Source organism: Porites lutea, chromosome 11, assembly GCF_958299795.1.
Source record: "Porites lutea chromosome 11, jaPorLute2.1, whole genome shotgun sequence".
NCBI lineage: Eukaryota > Metazoa > Cnidaria > Anthozoa > Scleractinia > Poritidae > Porites > Porites lutea.
The window spans coordinates 15,618,256-15,637,857 of record NC_133211.1 but is presented as its reverse complement, the minus strand read 5'-3'; the positions used below and the strand labels follow the sequence as shown (position 1 = coordinate 15,637,857).

The 19,602-nt window shown below is 38.3% G+C and overlaps 3 protein-coding genes across 3 annotated transcripts; 1 reads left to right on the top strand and 2 right to left on the bottom strand.

The window, feature by feature from the left end:
* Positions 1 to 33: 33 nt before the first annotated feature.
* On the bottom strand, positions 34 to 3,478 carry LOC140953088 (SREBP regulating gene protein-like). The gene is made up of 5 exons (XM_073402585.1): positions 3,354 to 3,478; positions 2,188 to 2,320; positions 1,308 to 1,459; positions 878 to 991; positions 34 to 579 (listed from the first exon to the last, which is right to left on the bottom strand). The coding sequence occupies exons 1-5, from the start codon at positions 3,438 to 3,440 to the stop codon at positions 496 to 498; spliced, it is 570 nt and encodes a 189-aa protein (XP_073258686.1). The 5' UTR covers positions 3,441 to 3,478; the 3' UTR covers positions 34 to 495.
* Positions 3,479 to 6,505: 3,027 nt separating this feature from the next.
* On the top strand, positions 6,506 to 14,048 carry LOC140953102 (uncharacterized). The gene is made up of 8 exons (XM_073402599.1): positions 6,506 to 6,718; positions 7,894 to 8,258; positions 8,773 to 8,867; positions 9,538 to 9,697; positions 11,213 to 11,279; positions 11,933 to 12,207; positions 12,721 to 12,883; positions 13,819 to 14,048. Exons 1-8 carry the CDS (start codon positions 6,520 to 6,522, stop codon positions 14,022 to 14,024), a joined length of 1,530 nt encoding a protein of 509 aa, XP_073258700.1. The 5' UTR covers positions 6,506 to 6,519; the 3' UTR covers positions 14,025 to 14,048.
* Positions 14,049 to 16,106: 2,058 nt separating this feature from the next.
* LOC140953078 (uncharacterized) lies at positions 16,107 to 17,775 on the bottom strand. Its single transcript, XM_073402575.1, has one exon. The coding sequence runs from the start codon at positions 17,624 to 17,626 to the stop codon at positions 16,559 to 16,561; it is 1,068 nt and encodes a 355-aa protein (XP_073258676.1). The 5' UTR covers positions 17,627 to 17,775; the 3' UTR covers positions 16,107 to 16,558.
* Positions 17,776 to 19,602: the final 1,827 nt, after the last annotated feature.

Here is a 19,602-nt window from a genome sequence, read left to right as displayed (position 1 = left end):
TGTGCGGGGTGAGTATTTATGTACTAAAACGTTATGTTCATTGCAAGAGGAAAGAGCTCTGCATTTACTGAAAAAGAACAGATTTATTTTATGCTTAAAGTATAAATAGAGAACAATGCATTCATAAAACTAGAATGGTAAGGTACAACAATATTATTTATATAATACTATTCTCTGATTAACTGATAAACTTTTAAATCAAGTTTAGCAAGTCAGCCCAAAATATCCCAATGAGGTAGAAATCTTTCTACACAATGTTTAATCAGGTTTTAACAAATGAATGTTAATAACTCGCTGATTATCATAATTTAATAACCTATTTTGATGCAAATGAATGGTTCTGTTTTAAAAAATGGTTTAAAAGTATTTACAACATTTAAGTATCTCAGTATTGACTTTCAACTCCTTGCAGCATAGTTTGAAAAAATAAAATAAATTATTGTTAGAAATGATTATTATAATTATTATAATAATAATAAATTTTGGATTTCGGAGCTAAGCAGCAGCAAAGTCTGGTCCACTTAAGCCAAAGCAATGTTTGAATCGTCTATCTTTGTATGAATTCTCATGCCAAACACTCTGTGGAAATATGAAAGAATGAGTATAATTGTTTATAATAATGATACGATAATGGGATTTTGCACAGACCATTGATTACATGTGACTTACTGTATAAGAATAATTATTGAAGTTTTTTTTTTTGTAATAGCACAGATTGCTTTGTCAGTTTTGAGGAGCCTTTTTGTGTTTACCATGTCACATGTGTCAACAAAATATTATTATACACCATGTATAGAGGCTTAACATGTGACTACATGTACAGCTGTAGATGCAGTGTAAATAATCACGTAAATAGATGTAAAAAAGTTTTGGTTACCTTGGATGAGGTTCGACATTTGACAAGGCACAGCTCAAATTGATCTTTGACTGACTTTGATATTATATTGGGTACTGAAGAGCCAAGCTTTAAAATGTGTTCCAGTAACTTTTTCTGTAGAAAAATAGAGATGAAAGGTCAAGTAATATATCATTTCCTTGCGAAAAATAAATTGCATGTAAAACTATTATGCTTGTCTTTGGGTCCGTTCCTTTGAGATGTTCCCCATCAGTATCAGTGTTCTGAGATAACTTGGGTCATGGTAGATCAAATGAACCGATGAATCCTTGTCGAGAGTGGATTCATCAATTCATTTGATCTACCATGATCCAAGTGATCACAGATCACTGATCCTGATCTGAATCATCCCAAAGGAATGCACCCTTTATTTGCATGTATGTATTCAGTGAATCATTTTTTTTGAACTTACGTTATCAGGGCTCAAACAGCAAGATACACAGTGTTCATAGATACTACAGCAGTTGTTACTCTGGCAGTCTGTGCACTCATAGTGACGAGTACTCTCCCCCCCACTGTGACAGCATCCACTGGCAGACAGATCCTTCCGATTACAAACAAATCCTAAAATGTTGTCGAAATAATAGCAATAAATGAACAACTTCTTAAAACCAAAACCACTGTCCATTTTATGGTGTAAAGTGTACCATGCATACTGGATGTCTGCCTCATCTATTGCCAACATGTACATGTACATAAAGAAAGCATAAGTAACTGCTCCAAAACCATTGTAAAACATACAGTTATATACTGAATTTCATATTGGTCATTAAACTGTTTATTTTGCTTACAAGTACATTTTATGGTGGAACAAACTTAACCAGGAATACCAACACTAACTGGGTGAATCCAGTTGAGTTTCCTGCACTTTCAATAAACAATTTGTTGGGTATATAGTTGTCAAAGGAAACATGTTTTAATAATTATTGCTTGTAACAGATGAATATTTCAGGCTAGCAACATTATGCTGAAACTACATGTAATAAACAGCAATCTCTTAATACTCTGTCTTGTGGAATGAATAATCATAATAAAACAAAAGGATCTTTTTATTCCTGTATGTACTGTGTTTAGTTTTAAATAGGTCTTATTCACAATACCCGCCATCTTTGCATGTGCTTTAGGATTGATGGTATAAAAGTGATATCACATGGTATTTCAGGGGGCAAACAAGTAATATAATTTGCCAGTACAAGTAATCGTGGTCTGTTTATTGTGAATAAGATATATTGGGATTGTAACATGTTCTGTTGTATGGTACCCAATATGTGTATTTTTACAACTTTCTGTACCTCTTTCATCAACAATCAGCAAGGCACCTTGAATGGAGTTTCTACAGGCTCTGAATTCTGTCAAGTTCTCAATATCAATCCACTGAAACTCAACTATGGGATGCACTTCCAAGATGTCTGATTCTTGATAAGACTATTAACAAGCCAAATTAATAAAACATCCATTTATTAAAAAAGGTGGTAGGGGTTATAAGTTTTATTATTCATTCGAATGTCTGTTTCTGATTGGCTCAAATATCCATTATCTCCAATTCTTCATAACCTGCAAGTGTGACTGAGACTATTGTCGCAGAAGCGACGGTCAAACCTAGATAACCAGGTTAGTGGAAACTCAGTTTAACTAAGAAAACTGACCTGTAACAATTTTTATCTTTGGCAAATTACCACACAGCTTTAACACTTAACCTGGGCTTCTGATCTTTAACAGAAGAAACACAATAAAGGGCGGGAGTCGGGAGACAAAGGGACAAAATGGTGCCGGAGGTGGGAGAACAGGGTATGGTAAGCAGAAGGTTGTGACCACCCTGTCCCCCCCACCTAGATATGCAGGCCTATCTTATACAGTTGAACCTCCCCCAATGGCTACCTCTCTACGACAGCCACTACTTTCTATCCCGGTGGACAAAAAATCCATACATTGACTCTTATTTGAAACCACTCTACAATGGCCATGTCTTAACGTCCACTTTCTTCTGTCCCCAAAGTAGCCGTTGTAGAGAGGTTCGACAGAAATAATATCTAAGAGTTTTCACTTACTACGTATCATTGAACCTTTTTAATGGCCATAAGCTTGTGTGATTTTATATTAATGTACATCTTATCGAGGCCACCATTTTTTAAAGGTGCTGAACCTGAATCAAAATTTGAAAAACCACGTTCTTGCAAAACTTAACACGATCAGTGCAATAACCTGAGATCAGGCTCTATTTTCGTTTTGCTTTGTAAATACATGTAACATTCCGGCGGGCATGGCGAAACGAAAAGAATTTCAGCGGTAGCCGTTAGAGAGAATGTTTGAGAACCGCTCAAATTGGGCCTGATCTCAGGTTATCAGTGCAATTTTGGCAACAACTTTTAAAAAATATAAAACAAAATTACCATCATTGCTTCGTTGGTCTGGATGGCGCTGAAATTAACATCAATACACTTCTTATCGAGACGCTTACCTTTTTAAGGGTAAAGGCCACTAAGAAAAGGATTCCAATGGCTATGAAAAAAGCCACAAGCCAACGACGAACAAAAACAACACTCATTGATGTCAAACCAACATGGCTTCCTTTCTTCTTTGACAGGGAACTGGAAATGAATTCGCCTCCTTCTCTTGTATTTCATGTAAATTACACTTTTCTGTCCCATTTACCGAACTCCAACGGGGAGGCCTGTAGCTCTCCGCAGAAGGGGGCCGTAGGACCACAACACAACTACAGTTCCTTCAGTTTCTGTCAACATTACATTTGAACCTCTCACGACTGGGTAGGTAGGCTATTTTTCAAATTAATCCTGGCTCGTAGTTTTAACAGTCCAAAACACATAATTATATTTAGCGTGCTGTGAACTTGCACAATTTACAGGAAGCCCATATTCAACGCTTGGGCTACCTGTGGTATTTTAATGTGCCGTTTGCAAGCCGCTGAGGATTTGAAACCCTGAGCGACACCCTGACCCTGTTTAGCAACCTCGTCCGCAGGGCGCTTTTCTCCCTGGCTTTTCTCCCAGGCTTTGTATACTTGGAGTACAAAAAATATTCTTCTAGCAAATCAAATCAATCGTGCAGGCAATACCCTGTTCACAGACTCATGATCACACCAAATTATATACCCTGTTTAGGAGAGACTCACACGAAATTGTATGCCATATTTAAGACAGAGAGGTCACTGAAAAGCCACACCCTGTTCATCAGCAAATCAACGTATAGGCCATATAAGGGAGTACCCCCGGGCATACAGGATGTAGAATACAAAGAAGTAGAAGCGTTAGAGTGCGTCTAGACTGATTGCAGTCTCTGTCTTACTCGAAAATCTGTGAGCGAGTGCGTTATCGCACTCGATCGCAGACTTGTGTTTAGAGCAAATGAGAGACTGCTCGCAGTCTGAGTACAAAAGCATAGACTTGAAATGAGCTGAAAAAAGGGATAAATCTTTAATGGAAACAGCTTTTTGTTTACCGTCTCAAACTTGGCACCGATTCATTAGACAAAATATTGAAAAACAGGACAAAGAGAGCAGAATTTGTATACGACTTCGTCATTTCAACTTCGCATGTAATTTAGTCCGAGTATTAAGCTTTCTAAAAGACTTAATTTCAAACTTAGCATCTCTTTAGAACGCCTGGGATAATTTGATAGAAAAAAATCAGTAGGACTTCAACAGGAAATTAATTTTTAAAAAATCAATAATTTTAAAAATATGGTGGAATATAATTATTGTTGATGGCAAAGTTTTATTTGAAGACATTCTGAAGAAGTAGAGCAAGAGCACTTTAGTTTCATTGATTAACAGCGCTTTTACCATGGAAAGAATGGAGACAATCTTAAAGATAAAGACTAACACAGTCAAATCCGAAATTTCAGCAATTTTACTATAAAACACTGAAAATTATACAAAAGGCACGTGTTAATTATTCATTATACATGTTAGGGTATAAGACGTTAAACTAAATTAAGACATAAATTTGTTAGCGAACGGTAGGAAATATACACTTCGCAGTAGGGTGTAATAATATTCAGAGCCGCTTGAAATTAAAAATTTATTCGTAATTTGACTTGGTTACAATAACATCTTTAAAATAAATCCGAGTCAAAACACGATGCATTGGCGATGTCTGTTAACAACTTTTTTGAGGTCAAGTCGATTAGAACAACGAATCGTACAAATGGTAAGTTGGACTGAGTAGTTACAATCATTGTCATCTGTTTCGATTGGAGGATTAATAATCAGATTCGTATTCTCTGGATCCTTATGGCTATCGTCAAACTATGGCGATTTTTGCGACAATCAGTACTTAAACTATTTGGTATTCTCGAATGTGTTGTTTATATGACTTTTATCCTTATCATGTTTTATTGATCTAACGGGTTTCATCTTCGTTTGAAGCCGCTTTTTCTTTTAAAGAAAAACCCTCTTCACCTTGCCAATTTTCGTTTTTTTTTTCCTGTTTATGTATTTTGGTAAGCCAGTCCAGTTTCACTTCAATCCAAAGTATAATTTGCGTAATTTTGAGATGATTGAACTCGTACATGATAGTTTAGCTTAATAAATTTTTTTAACGCTTTTTTTTTTCAGGCCTGCTGAGCGAGTTCATAGCGGAGAGCATTTAGAGTTTAGGGCTTTAAATTTGCCCCATTCAGATTCGACTAGTAATCCGCGTTTGCATTTTCTTAGACCTTTTTCAAACGAGTTTTGAATGTGATCATTATGGAGTTACAGAGCCATGCTATTAAAGCTTCAGTACTTTCGAATCGGAAAGTGTAAACATTGCATAAATCAAAAATCATCAAGAATTACAGCTGTCAGTGTCATTGCATAATAATTTCACTGCAACAACACTGGAACTCAAACAAACAACGAAGGCACATAGGAGTTAGACATAGGTTTTGTAATCTTTTAACTGAAGTCATTTTTTTTTTTTTGCATCGCAAGAGATTCCTGCTATGTCAGTAATATTATCAGGAAACATCGGGTTAAAAGCTTCACGAACGCTTCAATCGTGTACCACATTTTGCACTCAGTCTATATCTCAAAATGCAGAAAGCCTTTCACTGTAGCTTTTGTAGCTCGCTTAGAACTAAAAAATTATGAAAAGTAGCTAGGAATGAAGAGTACACAGGCAAGGCACTAGATCCAGTAAAGTTACAAACTTTTAGTTGACAAGAAAATGAACTGGGCGGTGTGGAAAGTGAATGTATTCATAAGCATGTAGGACCTCTATTATCGGAATATTTGTTGCTAATGACTCGGCGCAGTCTCGACGACTCCCACAGAACCAATCCAAGCAGGGATATGAGATGGTTTATACAAATTTTCTGCAAAAAATGATCATTTTCGGTCAGTTATAGAGCGTTTTGTTACGGGGCAATTAGATCAAAGTGTAATGGTTTGTCACGTAAGGCCAGTTTTAATTTTGTTCAGGTTGGATTTTTTACGGTAACAGAAAAACATACAATGATTATAAACAGTTAATAGAGCAGCCCCAAGCATTTAAGAGGCTTTTGAGAAAAGGCTCCTAGGTTAGAATTTAACTTGAGGTTCATAGTGGTTTTAATTGCTTAATAATGTGGAGTTTTCACTTCTTTTCAGTCTAGATTCAAATGATTCAACGGAGTTTGTTTCTGACATGAAACCAACGACATCCTTGCACGTAATGATTTTAAGTTTGTATTTTATGGTCCTGTCTAACAACACAGCAGCAAACAGTGACTGTCCGGACGATGGTGGAATGACAGACAGCGTGACTGGGTGTCCTACTGGTGATGTGAAAGCAGCATTGCTGCTATTCCCGCCTTATATGACGCTTGAAAATGACACCACTGCAGGTGGGTATATTTTACGATGGGCTGGCACGAGACGATATTTCCTTCAGTATTATAAAGATCTATCTATCTACTAAACTTTTTACAGTTGTACATGAACAAAAGAAATAACAAGGGAAAAACCGGTTTTATAGGGAAGCCGTGTGCGCAGTAAAAGAGAAAAATTTATTAATATTCATAATAGTCAATATCAATACATCCAATGACGGTGAGTGCAAGCTGTTCCACGCACGACATTAATGCAAAGAAAAAAAACGTTTTTCCCCATTTTTTTAAAAAATCAGCCCTGCGCTGACTGAGGAATGGCAAACCCATAGTCCCCTGCTCTAACTGTGAAAGTCCGAGTGGCACAAAGACGAACAAACTAAAACGTGCAGGAGCCTGATCGACTTTACAATAATATACCTCATAATTGCTCCACTAATTGAGCGCTGATGGTTAAGTTTTGGCCCGTTGAACTTCTAAAACAACTCATTAGCACTGCGATTATGATTAGAGCAAGTCTAACGCGTGCAGCACGATTAATTTTTTGCAACTTTTGAGGTTTTGAAAAAAAGCCGGCTCTTTCAGCACGGCTACAGTAATGTAGAGTGAATTGTAGAAGGTTAATACTTCGGGAGGAAATGACCTAATACGTTCAATGGCGCAATCTTCTTTGAAAGTGTATCAATGTGATATTCCGCAAGAAAGATTTTCATCCGGTGTGAGCCCCTAAGTCGTTTGAACCAAAGAAGTGATAATCTTTGTATAGACTAAACCAATAAGACGTTCAGTCTTAGGGCCTGTGCATGTTTACATGGAGGTGGCCACCTCCATGTTAACAGCTGCAGACCAGGTAGGTGAAGTAACCCGTTCAGGTGGGATAAAAATAACCCGCCTTTAAATGCAATCTTACAACCCCGCCATCTCGGGGTGCACTTTCTTTTCCTTGAAACGTTTACATGGCAAAATTTTACCCCGGCTGAGAGGGTTATCCGGCCTGGCAGACCGGGTAACAGTGAACCCCACCTATGAGGGTTATGTCACCCGACCTGGGGTCCCCTACTTCCATGCACTAAAAGGCCCTTAGTCATGTTCAATGCCGGTTTGTTCGCTGCAAGGTCACAAAAGAATAAAGTTAACTGAATTTTCCCTAAATAAAAGTTAATACACTGAGATTATACTGTCCTTATCGGCAGGTGGCATCGTGTTTGACTACATTAGTGAGAGTTTTGAACGTTGTTGCCCAAACGATTTTGATGCGCTCCAAGTCGTAAATGACATGCACGAAGACGCTGAATCAGATACCTTCAGTGAAAATCTCGCATCAGCAGATATCATTTTCCCTGTCACAGAGGAGCGAGAGACACAGTTAACGTTCTCTGAGATTAGGTACACTTTTCACGAGATCGTTAAAACGCATGGTTACGTGCTGATTGGTCGCATAGATCACTTCAATAAGAAAGCGAAGAGTTTGGTATTACGATCGCTTTATGATTCGTGGCCCATATTTACATTGACCTTTCTTCTTGCTGGAATAGCTGGGATTTTTATTTGGGCATTGGTAAGTTGTAAATAGTTTGACGTGGACTATTAAATATCTGAGTAATTTTTGATTACATATTCATCATTTATTTCGTTCGTTGAGTTTTTCATTACCACAGTTCACATAATCTTCATTCCATGCTTCCCTTCAGTGTTGATTTTTGATACACTTTATTAAAAAATACGATCATTATATATATCAGCAAAAGGCATTTATAAAACCAACAACACAAAAAAGTGTGAAATACAGTTGCGGTAAGAGATTTAAAAAGGTGCTTCCACGGTTCGCCCAGTGCCGAATTACAGTGTGATATGTAATTTGTTTTAATTTTCATAACAAGTAACATTTTCTAAAAAAGAAAAAAATTGTTTGATCTAATTTTCCCGCCAATTTTAAGTTAACCGCCCCTGCAATAGCCTTGGTAATATAAAGTTGCTGAAGAACCACTTGAAAAAATTCTGTTGGATAACAGTACACTAGCTTTCGGAATGGCCATTAAAAAGAATGACATGTTTTATGATTTGCATTGAAGGAATATCATGTGAACAACGAAGAATTCCCATTGTCGTTTACAAGAGGTTCTTATGAAGGTTTTTGGTGGGCATTTATCAGCATGACAACAGTTGGGTATGGAAAATTAAATTAACATAGCAATAAGGCCTATTTCTGATAACGATGAGTAAGTTGTTATAATAGTCAAACCATTGTTGACTTTACGCTTACATGGATCAGCAAGATCACATTCTTTAATATTGAAAATTGTACTGGTGGTAAACAGAAGAGGCCAAGTATTAGGTGACCGATGCCCGACTCGCGCCGTACTTTTGTCAGGTGTGTCTTTTCTTTTGTTCCTGTGGTTCGTAAAGTAAGAGATACAACCGTGTGATAGTCGAACCGAGAACGAAAAAGAAAACGATTGGGGAGGAAAGAAAAAAGCAAGAAGGAAAAAAAAGGAAGAAAGAAGCAAGAAAGAATATAGGAGGCGTCATCGCCAGCCGGTATAATTAGCCAGCGCAGCGAACACGCAATCTGGAGATGGGGGTTCCGTGCATGGTGGTGCTGAGTTGAACTCCTCGGCCACTCTTATAAAAAGCAAACTACTTTGCCAATTGACAGTCAGTGTTTGATTTGATTATTTCTCAATAATTATTTGAGTGCCGTGCATGTAAACTAGCCATAGCACCTAAGTGTATTCCCACGATCAAAAAAAGCAACACTACATTTACATATTGTAAGATGTGACGTGGACATGATGAAATTGGAAGTACTGAGTTAACTTCAGTTTTATTTTGCGTAGATATGGTGACAAAACTCCGAGATCGTTTATTGGTCGTCTGTTTGGTGTGTTATGGATCCTCCTTGGTCTCATTGTCATTACCATGTTTACTGCCACAGTAACTTCCGCTCTAACTCTCAGCTCCACGCCACAATTTAGCAATTCATTGGAAGGACAGGATGTGAGTGTTCAATTAGATTACGAGATTGTAAGCGTTGTCCCTTCTCACGGCACGGAAAAGATCGCAAAAGAAAAAACAAGGGAAATTGCAAAAATTAAAACTTAAAAACTTATCATTTACAATTTTTGAAGCTGAAAATCAATTTGTAAACTTTCTTATTTTCTGAAAATTAAAGAGAATTTTACTGGGAATGTATTAGAAAAGGAGTAAAAACGAACTTTTCAAGGACAAAATCTTCTCGAAGAAATTCTTGCAAGGACACGACGCTTTAAAAAAATAACAAATTTCCTAGAAATTAAAATGTTTTTACCTATACCGACTATTTGTTCCTTCTTTGTAGTGGAAGTAGTGCAAATCCCTTAAGAACAGAAAACTGGCCTTTGATCTCGGGGACGCCTTTCATTAGGGTTAGAACCTTTCGGCTATCTTTTCTCTGACTAAACTTTCTTTTCGATCAATTCTGAATGAAAGAAAGTCTTCTAAAAGAAAACTTCAGTTATTTCAAGCTATAATTAACAGTTTTCATAGCGACCATTTAAAATTAACAAGTGGTTGTTTATGAGAATAAAACCACTGGATGTTTCTTCCAATATTAGGTCCGGACTCATTTATCTTATAACCCTTCAAGTCCCGATAGTGACCAACATCAATTTTCTCCTAACAATATCCAGCAATTGTCAAGAGATGCAGTTAAGAGAATTAACAAATGATCACCAAAGAGAAAATACCTTGATACCCTCTCAACTGGCCCCGGTTGTTCAAACGTCGGATAGCGCTATCCACTGGATAAATCACTATCCAGCGGATATTGTAATTGATTTCCGTAATACTTATCCACTGGATAGTGATTTATCCGGTGGATAGCGCTATTCAACGTTTGAACAACCGGGGCCAGATTTTTAAAGGAAATGTATGGAGATCAGTTTTGAGAATTTGTATGTTGATATTGGGACTCAAAGGGATAATATGGAAGATAACTCAGTTTTACACGCAATTTCTAAGTTACGATATGTATAGATCCATGCCGTCGCTAAAAGTTCTTACAAAGAACAAAGAGGTTAAAAACAATAGAAAATAATAAAACCGTCATCCTCCAGAAGTGTGCGCGGTCTCTTACAGGAGGTTGTCGTTTACGAGAGGTTTGGAACTGTGAGGATTTGAATGGAAAATGTATGGTGTTTTGGATAAGTGATGCTTATGGGAGGTGATTGTTTATGAGAGGTGGTCGTATATGGGGACAAACCCAAAGCAAGGGGCGCACATTCACCAACCCACCGCCTGGCCAGCATCTCACGCATGCGCGGAGGTTGACAACTGTAAATTTTTTTCAAATAAATCCAGCACTTGTTTCACTTTATCAGCTGTCCTACACGGCGTTTATTTCGCCAAACATTGCTTAAGTTCTCCGTACAGCCGGTCCTAACTCTGAACTATCTGTCTTGGAATCTGTAAATTTAGTTTAATTTATGGGAAAAAATGATCGTTTTTTGCCTTTGTTCTGACTCTTTTTTGCAGGTAGGTGTGCTGTCACAAGATATTAAAGCTCAGGATGAAGCAAATTATACTGGCGCAATTCCTTATCGTAAGTTCTGTCTTAAGTTACTAGTCAGCCCAGAAAGAAATGTGTTTTGTTTTGATCCAAGCCAAGTTGGCCTAATGTGATACGTCATCCACAAACCTATTAGTCTTCCATAGTCATAGGACTGGGAGGGATGGGGGTGGGGGAGTTTTGATAAAAGATTTATACAGGAAGGCTCCGCCCCAAAGTCCAACCCGGGCCCTTACCCTTTTATATACCATTATTGACAGAAAACGTACCCCTTTCGTATACTTTCTATTGAAAAATGTATCCCTTTTACAACCCCATATTAGAACTTTGCACCCCTTTCAACCGCTGTAAATGAATTGTCTTAATTTTAAATATGAATAAATGGGCTCCTGATAAATCACAAAGTTTTGTCGACTCTTTCGCAGCCCTGAAATGCATCTGTTAGCCCGTTTTGGCATTTTTACAAACCGAAATGACAGATTTCCCTACCCTTTCATATACTCCAACTAATGAAATCTCTACCCTTTTACATACCTGAGTGAAAAAGGTACCCCTTTAGGTGGAGCCTCCCCGTATAGGCTTTTATAGGGAGGTCCCCCCGGGATCTTAGCTTTCTATAAACCTTCGGACGTCGACGTTAGACCAACCCTCACCCTTCGCCTTATTGTTGTTTTTCACTTTCTTAGTGTACGACGATCCTGAAGATTTGTATAATGCGTTGGTAGATGAAGACGTGGATGGCATCTTCATGGAAAGACTTCAAGCTTATTACTATTACAGCGGAAAAACTGAGGACGAAAACTTGCGTATATTTGACGTGATTCATGCGGAAATAACTTACAAGATGGCGCTTAAAAGAAGTACAACGTGTAAATTTTTAGAAAAAAACTTTTGCTTTACGCGGCGAATAGAACATCCTTTGATAGACACGCTTGTCAAACAGTACACTGTGCCTTTGAAGGTAATTTATTTTGTATTTTTGAGCGTTTTTGTTTTGTCTCAGCTTGTAAAAACAGTGTCAAAAGTTAAGGTAGAGGTAGTCAGATACAATTATACTGGTTTAAAACAAAATAGTCTCCCCAAATTTGATAAACTTGTTCAATTACTAAACACCTAGAACACTGATCCATAAGCCGAACACCTGGTCGATAGCTCGCACCTACTGTACAGAAAGCTGTCAGATGAATTTGCATTACATCACCTTTCCTCTATCTCTATTTCCATCTCTTGCGGAGACAGTGCATCGCTACCCTGCGAGCAGAGGCACCTCGACTTACGGCCTCTGCTCCCAGGGGGGGAGGGTAGTGCCTCACTTCTTGCGGCTAAGTTCCATTTCATCCTTCTCTGAATGAGCGGCTTACCCTAACTTTCGTCAAAATTTTACCTAGCTCCCAAGGAAATGTCGTATCTACTCTGCTACTCCTTTAAATACTTTCTAAAATATTAGTTTGTTTATTTTTCTTAATCATTATAGGTTTTTAGGCCATCCGTGGATACAGAAGGTCTGATATCGGGAAGTTCCTCCGACACTGGAATTTTACTTCTCACCATCTTGGGCATCCTGGTTGGTCTCGTTTTGCTTGGCGTTTTGGTCGATATTTTTGTTCTAAAATCGGAAAAGCGACTCTGCTCTTTTCGTAAGTTCGCCAATTAAATAAATAACTAACTAAATAAGAATTTTCGGCAGAGCATATTCCCATAGTGGCTCTTTGTCTACCATTTTTTTACCTGGTCGAACTGGAATTTGGAAGTGTTGGTTTTTGAGGAGAGGGGAAAACCGGAGTACCCGGAGAAAACACCTCTGGGAGCTGGGGAGAGAATTGCCTGCGTGCAGACGTCTCCTATTTCCCTTGTGGCACGTCTGCACGCAGGCAAGGGAGAGAACCAACAACAAACATAAAGCTCAACCCAACTAAGTAGTAAGTAAATAGCTTGATTAAGTCAGTCGTTCTAGTGTTTACCCTCCTCGGTGTCCACGCCGGAATTTGAACCCAAGCCACATTGGTGGGAGGCGAGTGCTCTCACCCACTGCAACACCGAAGTAGTTTTCTTCTGTGCGTATTCTGGAGCTTAGTTTTCTTTTTCATTTAATTCGACGAAAAAGCTAAAATAAAAAACGAAGCAAGTTTTTTTTACAAACTTGCTAAACAAAAAAGTTGTCTTGCTACAACAAGACTGAGATTTTACACATGTAGTTTTATATAGGCCCTGTTTAATGATGGGCGGGCAGGCACATTTTAAACAAATACTCTCTATGTAAGTTGTTTATAATGGCAGGGCTGAAAGAATCTTCAGTAAGACGGAGTTAATTCAGGAAGGAGAAGTTAAGAAGAAGATATTTATTATGATAATAGAGAAGACAATAATAAAGAAGGCATTTGTTTAAGGCTGTACAAAAAACCCGTTAAGATGCAAATCTCTCCATGGGTCAACTACACTTCACTCCCCAGGTTACCAAGAAAATGTAACTGGGAGGGTATCTATACTAGATTACTAGATAAAATGGCTTGTTGTTTGTTTACAACCTATGCCTACAGCCGAAAAACTAATTGAGCTTGTTTCCTTCGTCTAGAAAAGAAAAACAATGTGTCTGCTGTAGGTTATCCTCATCCAAGCATCACGTTGAGACGTGAACTAGAATCTCTGAGTCAGGACCTGGAAAATCTTTCTTCCCAAGTACTAGCTATAAAGGAACACCTAGCAGGAACAGACAGCCAACAGCCCAAATTCCAAACGAACAGTTTTAAACTAACTGAGGTTGATTCGAGTGCATCTTAGATCCTGACGTAAACTTTCAAGATCCCGGCCGCGGAATTATGGTCATCGAAACATTTAATTGCCTCTGAAAATTGAAAGCCCTCGAAAAAGTGAAAGATACTCTACAGTTATGATTGAGGCACCAAACTCATTTCCTAAAGTCTATTGTAGTTTGTGCACAATTCAAGGGCTGAGACACATTAATCTTAAGCTTTACAGTTCGTGCTCTCAAATCCAAACGTCCGTCAAGTCTATGTCTTTATTGAATTCGTCACTGTGACTCAACACAGTGACAGGGGATGAAACAGGCCACTTACGTCCCAATTGATGTTAACCCCTCCATTGCCCATCCAGCAAATAAAAGGCCTGTACCACACCACCTGGGTCTACGCCCCCCTATAATCTTTAGGAATAGCAGTGTAGGTTGTTTTACGTTCCATAAGAATCAGAACAGTAAACAGGTGTGAGACCTGTGAGGCCTACGGTTTTTCGCCGTTATCCGAGAAGTCTAGAATTTTTAACCATTTGTAGATGTCACGACAAAGGCAGCACATTCACCTCAGCTGTTTTAAGATCGTGAGTGTTGATCAGGCTGGGGTTTGAACTCGCGACCTCCCGCTCGGCAGACCGGTGCTTATCCAATTGAGCTAACCGGGCGGCAATATGATTAATGAATCAATAAACTCGGAACAAAGTTGTTAAAAGATTGGTGACAAATAAACTTAGTTTGAACGTCGAGTTTGCTTCATACACAAGTAAAAAGAAGAACACTTCGACAATCTCAGAGACTAAGAGAAGAGGCTTATGAGGTAAATGACTGTCTGTCATACAAGAGCGTCAACTTTTGAAGTGGACTATAGGCGAGCAAGTCCTTACAAGTGAACGTAAGGCCACTGAACAGTTTGTTCACTTCTGACAGGTGTTGTGCATAAAAGATTTTCTTTTAGTAATTTGGATGATAATACTTGTTTCACCACGCACATTTTTTGACTGCATGCATGCAAACACAATGCTCGGTGTGTGGGGGGGAGATACTCAACAAATGTTTATAGGGAAAGGCTCCGCCCCGAGGTCCAAACCCTTACCCTTTAATATGCCATTTTTCACGGAAAAGGTACCCCTTTCGTATGGCTTCTGTTGACAAATAGTACCACTTTCAAATACCTTGTTTAGAACTTCGCATCCCTTTTTACTGCTGTAAATGTTCCGTCTTCAATCACAAAAATAGAACGTTTTCTCGATTCTTTAACGCCATAAAATTCATCTGTTAGCCCTTTTGGGCCCTTCCCACAGACTCAAATAACAGATTTCCCTTCCCTTTTATATACTTCAACTCATGAAATCTCTACCCTTTCATAAACCTGAAGCCTGAAAAAGATACCTTTTTCGGGCGGAGCCTCTCCTTATAGGCCATCATAGGGAGTATCCCCAGCGGACACAACTAGCCTCAATACCTGGCATTATTTTGGAATAGTGACTCTTTGAATTTCCACGGTAACTAGGAAAACGTGATTAGTAAGTACAAAGAATATAAAAGAAAAAAAGACTGTCATTAAAACACCTTTATGCTGAATAAGGTCTATGGTACATCCCCAACAAAAGTAAGAGATTTGGCTCGTTTTGGCCTCATAATATTTATTATCTGCTATACCTTTATTCATAAATTCTAGAAATTACAATGACTACGGCTTTTGAAGAATAAACAAGATATCCTTGAATAATCAGTGTACGCTGTTAAAACTCCCCACGATTATTCGCCAAACTCTCTCAGCTGCCAACACAGACCACCCAGACCAGTGTAGTTTTCCCGCTTGTTCTGCGACCCAGTTTTTAATGTACAGTGATTATTTCTTTTTATATAAATAAACAAAAGAAGTGACCATGACTTTTCTACTTATTAAAAGCGTGGGTGCACTCAGTAGACAGAAGGCATTTAAGGACGATTCGGATATTTAAGTTATTGGCAATTTGCAAGACCAAATAAATGTCAATTAAATCGCTTAGCTTTGGTCCATCTAAAAAAAAAAAAAAAGAAATAACACAATCCCGAAACTCAAATATTTTCGAGAATGTTTTTCACGTTATTCGCAAAAAAACACTGGCTAAAAGCCCTGAATAAAAAAGGTGTTCGCTTTCCCCCCCTTAAAGGCCTTTTTACTATATCGTGAACTTTATGGTGCACTGTACTCATTCGGACAAAAATAAGTGGCTAACCGTGGAATGTAATTCTGGCTAATGTTGTTTTTGCATTCTTTTTTTGGCTCGCCCACCTTTAAAACAACCGCAACAACTTTATTTCACATGAAAAAATTTACAAGTAATAAATTGAAGTAAACTGAAAAGGGAAGAGGAAATATTTCACGCAACCCGCAGTTAGCTTAGGCTAATCGAGGCGGGAGGTGGACAGGGAAGAAAAAAGATAAGAAAAACTAGCCATAATTATAATAGATTTACAAAGAGAACAAAATTTTATACCCTGCACGACCTAACTATTAGCTAAGAATTGTTAAGAAGTAAGCCTTACTGATGTGCGTAGTGAATTGTTCACTATAGTTTTAGTGTTGAACTTTACAAGAACTTGCGGTAGCCACCAGTTCTTGCTCGGTGTCCCTTTCTCTCGTTGTCTGTTTGACGTAGCAGAGTATCGTTCCCTTTATTGCTTTCCTGTACTTAGGATGCCTCCACGCATAAATATAAGCATCCAGGGCGACCTTGATGAACAAGATCACGTCACTTACACGGAGTGCTATACTGATATTGCGGATCTCTGTAAACGAGATAATCTTGGTGTAAAAGTAGATGTAGAATGTCACAATGTGTGGTATGGAGCACAAGAGCAACAAAGCGGAGAGTAGAAGGGCCACGACAGTGAGCTGCTTCTGGTGTTTTGTCTCGCTCTTGCTACCCTGAGCAGTGGGATGGACATGTTGAGCCATACTTGGGCGTCGCAAAGCTTTGGACTGTTGTACAAATTTACGGAACGACTTGAAAAGAAGTATGTGCGCGATAGTGAGGAGAAATCCTATAACCGTGGGATGAAGGTGTAGATTTATCCTAAGGTAGATGTCTGTTGGGATTTTCGTGAATTGCAAGGAACTAAAGACGGCAAAGTAGATGAAGAATCCAAAGACGAAGACGAGGACCCGTTTCTTGGTGAATAACTGCTTGTACTTGTGAGGATAGGTGATTGCGATGTATTGTGTTGTTGTCAGGGCTAAAACTAAAAGGAACGACGAGCTTATCAAGACCAGGGACAGAAAAGATGCTATGTGGAAAAGGTACGAGTAATATTTACCAGGATCCAATGTCTGTTCGCAATAACAGGCAAAGTAGAAGATGGCAAAACATGGTTCGACGATTGTACCAGTTAGTAGATCCACTATGGCCAAGCTTACGGTGAAGAACGTTACTGGAGTGCGAAAGCACTTAAATGGATCTTTGTAGATTGCAACTAGAAGAAGACCATTGCTTACTACCGTAACAGGAGACAGAATGGAAAACAGATAGGCTGATGCGTATAGAGTTATGAAGTACGGGCCAATGTCTTCTTGTGATAAAGACGAGTTTACGACTAGGCCCACCGCTTGTCTAACTGATTCATTCAACAAATTAATATTAGACATTACTGATTTAAAGACGGAGTCCCAGAAAATTGCCAGACGTTTCTCAAATTGATGTACGTGTTTAACGTCACACTCTTTGATAGCTACTGCGGCGGTGTTGTCCAGTTTATGACTTCCAGAATCATTGGATTACTGGTTTGATGCGGGGTGATTCCTGCAAGGCAAAATCAAAGTAAGACGACGAAATCAGTTGTACAATTAAATGCTCGTGTATTTATTTCTGATGCCGATATCTGTGCTCCGAAAGGGCTCTGAGTTCACTCAGTTTAACATATATGTCCCTTAATGCGGTCATATTTGATCGGGTAGATTTGATAATTCTTCTTTTTTTAATTCAGAGTAAACTGAGTGAAAAAGCCAGACATACCCGCTCGATTTAAATGATGTTAATACGTACCTATCCTTTGCATTATAAAATAATGATTATAACTAAATATTATTTTACAAAAATTGTCGAGACGTACCAAACCTTTTAGAGAGATGCAGTGTATTCTGAGTAACTTCTCGGTTCTCTTAGTGTGCTATACTTCAACACCCTTCTTTTCACATCAGAGAACGCGGTAATGTGCTTTACGATACGTGACAAAAGAAATAAAAAAAATGGTAAAGGTGTAGTCTAAATGACGAGTCGAGATTTCTACGCACGTGATAATTCTCTTGATGAAAATGAATCGCTTATGGCCATGCCTACAGCAATTTGCAAGTACTAAATAAATTCTTTCAGCTTACTACAGGCTCTCGCTATCACTCAATCAAAAACAATCAACTCGATCGTCGACACATTTGAGCAAGATAAACTCTAAACTTATTGCAAATTGGTAGCTGTACAATATTACACCAAGGTACCATGGGTACGTAATAAACAGACGCCTTGTCTTTTCCTGAGTACGTTACATTGACAAGGCGAAACCTTGATTTTTCGCCGTACCCCTTGAGAAACCCATGCACTTTTAGAAACTTACTTCAAAAAATTAGAAAATTACTTCAAAATATACCAGTCCCTCAAAAATGAAAGCAAGATTTGAACGTAAAATCTGTTTAAAAAGAAACGAGAACAAAAAAAAATAGATATAGATTCGTGGTTTTCAAGAAAATCTCAAACGTTTATGGATCAGACTTCATTTATATACGAATAGATACGCCTGGGGGTGGCATATGAGACTCAATGATATTTTCTTATCAGCTTCGATTGAAATAAATCTGACTCACCCCTGGCTTGGTAATGTTCTAAGTTCCGTCTTAAGGAATAGCTTTATTAATAATGGAAATCGATTGTCACTGCTTTTTCTTTGTCACGAAATTCAATCTGAATTCGAATCCGAGTACATGGACTCCATTTCAAAGGGTTTGGCACTTAAAAAACGTTGGCCTTATCATCTGACAATTAACACCAAACCGAGTTTGAAATCAAGACTTGCAGCCCAATTTTTATCATCCTTTTGCAGTTAGTCAAGCGCTTCGGAACTAACGTTATTGGACGTAATCTGAAATCTCAGCAAATTACGTCGTCAAGACCACACCCTTGAAACTATACGGAGACAATCTGACTTTCATTTCCAAAATGAAATCGCACACTTTAGGAAGCTCGATGTTCATAATTAACCGTTCTCAGCGAAAGAATCGTGTATTGAAAACGTTAAATTTAGATTAGTATCGATACAGAGATTTAATCTAAGGTCAGTGAAAGGAACGTGCCTGAGACACAGGGTCCAGAGGAGATGTGTTTGTCGTTAGAACATCAAAACCCGTCGAAAACCTCTTAAAAAATAGGTTATTTTAATCGCGTTACGGTTTCGTTACACATTCTGTAGACCGCAAACCAAGAGACTGAGGGCTCGCAAGATCGGCTTACAGTATAAAATACGGAAAGGGAGGAAACAAATTTGGGGCCGGTTTTCGAATCCCTGTAACTCAAATGGAATTGAATGAAATCGCCTGATTTTACTAACCTGATCTAGAATTCTTATGTATTTGCC